The 3301-nt window shown below is 57.3% G+C and overlaps 1 protein-coding gene across 1 annotated transcript; it reads right to left on the bottom strand.

Annotated features, from left to right (window-relative positions):
* Positions 1-1529: 1529 nt before the first annotated feature.
* Positions 1530-3297, bottom strand: NPC2 (NPC intracellular cholesterol transporter 2; the record flags this gene model as incomplete). Its single annotated transcript, XM_035902033.1, has 3 exons — positions 1530-2310; positions 2956-3128; positions 3213-3297. Coding segments are annotated over 3 exons (345 nt in total), but the record flags the coding sequence as incomplete, so codon positions are not given.
* Between the last annotated feature and the right edge of the window lie 4 nt (positions 3298-3301).

The raw sequence follows: 3301 nt of genomic DNA on the forward strand, positions 1-3301 counted from the left end.
AACACGGAGGGCTCCTACCGCTGCCACTGCTTGCCAGGCTACGTGGCCCTGGCCCAGCCCCACCACTGCGTGCCCCAGACAGCCCAGAGCCCAGCAGCAGCGTAGCTCTAGGGGAGCAGGGGTGAGGGTGCTCCCCTCTGGCATGCGACTCTGGCACCCGGGACCTGGGAGCACGGAGAAAGGCCCCCCGGGGCTGCGGGTGCTGTGAGGCTCTTTGCTCCTTCCCCTCTGAAGCGCACAACTTCCCCGCCACCTCGCTCTACAGGCCAGGGCTGAGCTCCCAGCCTCCGCGCCCCCCTCCGCCCTGTCAGCCCCTGCTCCTGCCGCAGCAGAGCCCACCCTGGCCCCCAGCACCCGTCGCATCGCCCTGTGCCGTGGAGGCTCACGGGATGCCTTCCCCTGCCACACAGCCCCAGACTCCCCTCCTCGCCCTGCCAGGGGGCGCATCTCCCTGCCACTGCTGCACTGACCTAGCAGCAAGCCTCACCCATGCCGCAGGTGCTGGCCCCACTCCTCGTGAAGCATCTAGCTCCCAGGCCAGAGCTTTGAGGGGGGGAATCAACCCCAGCTTTCTAAAGCTGCTGCCTAATCTTGGGGCATGGTGGAGATGCTGGAGCAGCCCCAGGGCCAGCTCTCCCTGTAGCCAGCCCAGGCGCATCCCTTAGCCTCGCACTTTGCCTTTGCGCCCTGTGCTGGCTGGGCAGGGTGACAGGCAGGTCCAGCTTCCTTTTTTTAAAGTTGTTAAAAAAAAGTTTAACGAAGTCTGCTGGAAACTCCTCTCATGTTGTTAAATAAAACATTTATTTTGGGCCCCTGTGGCTCGAGACACTGGGGCTGGTCAGAACTGTGCTTGTCTTGCCTCTGCCAAGGGGTTCCAGTGCCATGTCCTCCCTGTGGGTCCAGCCTGGCAAGGCCACCCCACTCTCGTAAGCCAATTCTTACCTCTTTCACACTGGCACCCAGCCTCCCCCTGCTCCTGAGCCAGAGCAGAGACCGTTGCCAGGCCAAATACTTGCTTATCTCCCCAGCCCAGTGCCAGCCACACAAGCCAACTCCAGCCCCCGCAGACAGCAGAGCGGTTTGTGGCCACTCACATCCTGCCTTGTTCACACATGAGGGGGCTGCAGCCTAAGCATCAGAGCATGGAGCTTTCTGCAGTTGGCAAGAGTCCTCGGGCAGGCCTGGGAGCTGCTCTGCCAGCCCCAGAGCCCTCAGCAGAAAGGCCTTTACCTATGCTGGGGCAAACAAGGCTGCGTTCTACACCACCTCCTCAGGGAGCCTTTGCACAATTCCAGGCCAGGATAGAACCTAGCAGGAGCACCGCCAGATGCTGCCAGCAAGACACTCTGGCAGCCAGCGGCAGAGATGCCCAATTGCTCACAGGTCATCCACGCTCAGGCCAACACACCACCTCCATCCATGCCTTCAGCTGAGAAATAAGACCAGCCCAACCCTACCTAGAAGATGCCCAGCCACTCTTGCTTTTCCTCCTGCTCCTCTTTGCTCACAGAGGACCACAGAAGCAGATTTTGTCTAGCCTTTATTAAAAGGAAAGTTATAAAAAGAGGTTTAGGAGCTCCCAGCAGCTCTGAGTTAGTAGTAGTGCAAACTGTTGGTTAGAGAAAGAATCATCCCTGCAGAGACATTGAATGCTATTTAGCTTTGCATCCACAAAAAAAGTTTTCACAGACACAGTCCTGCTGGGTGGAACGGGGGCCCAGGACACAGCAGGCTGCCAGCTCGGGGAAAGCCTCCTCTCCTTCCCACTCCTTCAGCTGCATGGATGGCAAATGCTGGTCCCGGGGCATCCCAGTTGCGATGGAGCAGGAAGAGCACAGGAGGGTGAATGCAGCCGGCGGTCTAGAAGAGGCACTGAAGGGTTACCAGGTAGCAGCTCAGAAACCAGCCAGGTTCATCAGAGAAATTCCTTTGTGAGGACAGACAGCTCCATTTCAAACAACTAAAGTGCCTCTGCAGAGTGGCTGGAGGACGATGCTCAGTCACTCCTGCAGCAGACTCTGTTGCCCATCGAGCTGCTGCAAGAACGCCCCAGGGGGCTCTAAATGGAGTAAAAGCCCTCTGCCCACAGCTGACCTTGCAGGAACACAGTACTGGCTGCAGAGCTCTGAAGGAAACAGTAAGAAATGCTTATTATATAAAAGAATTTGGCCTGTGTTGTCTTCTGTTTTTCCCTTCCCCAAGCCCTACTACTAGCAGGGCTCCTCAGCTGGTGATCTGAACTGGTATCTTCCAGCAGAACAACATCTGGTCTTGGTCATCCACCAGCTCCCACTTCACAATCAGTTTAATCTGAAAGAAAGAAAAGAGCAGAGGGAAATGAGAGTGTTCAGGAGAACACAAGACAAAGACGTGGGGGGGAGTTGTTACTTGTGTGGAGCAAGGAGGTCCCGAGAGCTCTGTGGAAAGAGGACCGAGCTGGGGCATCGATCCCACTGAAGTAGGTGGGCCACGCTCATGTGGTGGCTCCTGGAGCATATTACATGGATAGGGGGTTCTGCTGCACGACACAAGAGACCTCCACACACTGTACTTAGATCTCCACTCTCTGAGTAAGCAGGGAGTAGAAACACCCTGCAGCCTCCCAGCTGAACTTGCACCCTGGAACTCAGCACCCCCAGTTTGAGAGCATGTGGCTGAACACAGCAGGCTCTGCAGGGAGGCTATGTACAAGCACAGTACAGAACAGGCAGGCACTCGGGCAGCTGAAGACAATTCCGAGGAGCTGGAGCTGCTTCCTCTGCTGGGTCTGTCCCAAAGCGGGAACTTGAGACAGAGTCATAACTCGCAGCAGAAGTGCCACTAGATTGTCTGAGGAGTCTACTAACCTCTTCCCCACCGCCACAGGACAAGGTGTCCTTCCTTAAAGGCAGGCGGTGGGACTGTCCCAGGAAGGGCAGTAGCTCTGAGAAGCAGACCAGCCCCCTGCTTACTTACACTGGGGTACTCGCTCTTCACAGGGAGTTTATTCAGGTAGCTGTAGGAATGGCCCTTCTGAATGGGGCACTGGATCCCAGACTTGCATCCATCAGGCTCAGGAATGGGAAAGGGTATGTCCACGTGCAGCATCTCGCCGTACACCCTCGCTTTGCTGCCCTGACTCTCAATCTCTGCAGAAGACAGAGAAGCGTGAGCACGGCAGCGGGGCAGGGAACGCGTTTCTACCTTACAACCCCCCCCCCACACACACACACCTCGAGATACGCTAGAGGCTGCGAGAACAGAGCTAAGCGACGCTCTCCCTCCCCGGCCCCCTCTGCCCACCCAGGCAGACGCCCCCCCA

The sequence above is a fragment of the Egretta garzetta genome, unplaced genomic scaffold, assembly GCF_000687185.1.
Source record: "Egretta garzetta isolate BGI_Z169 unplaced genomic scaffold, ASM68718v1 scaffold79, whole genome shotgun sequence".
Classification (NCBI taxonomy): domain Eukaryota; kingdom Metazoa; phylum Chordata; class Aves; order Pelecaniformes; family Ardeidae; genus Egretta; species Egretta garzetta.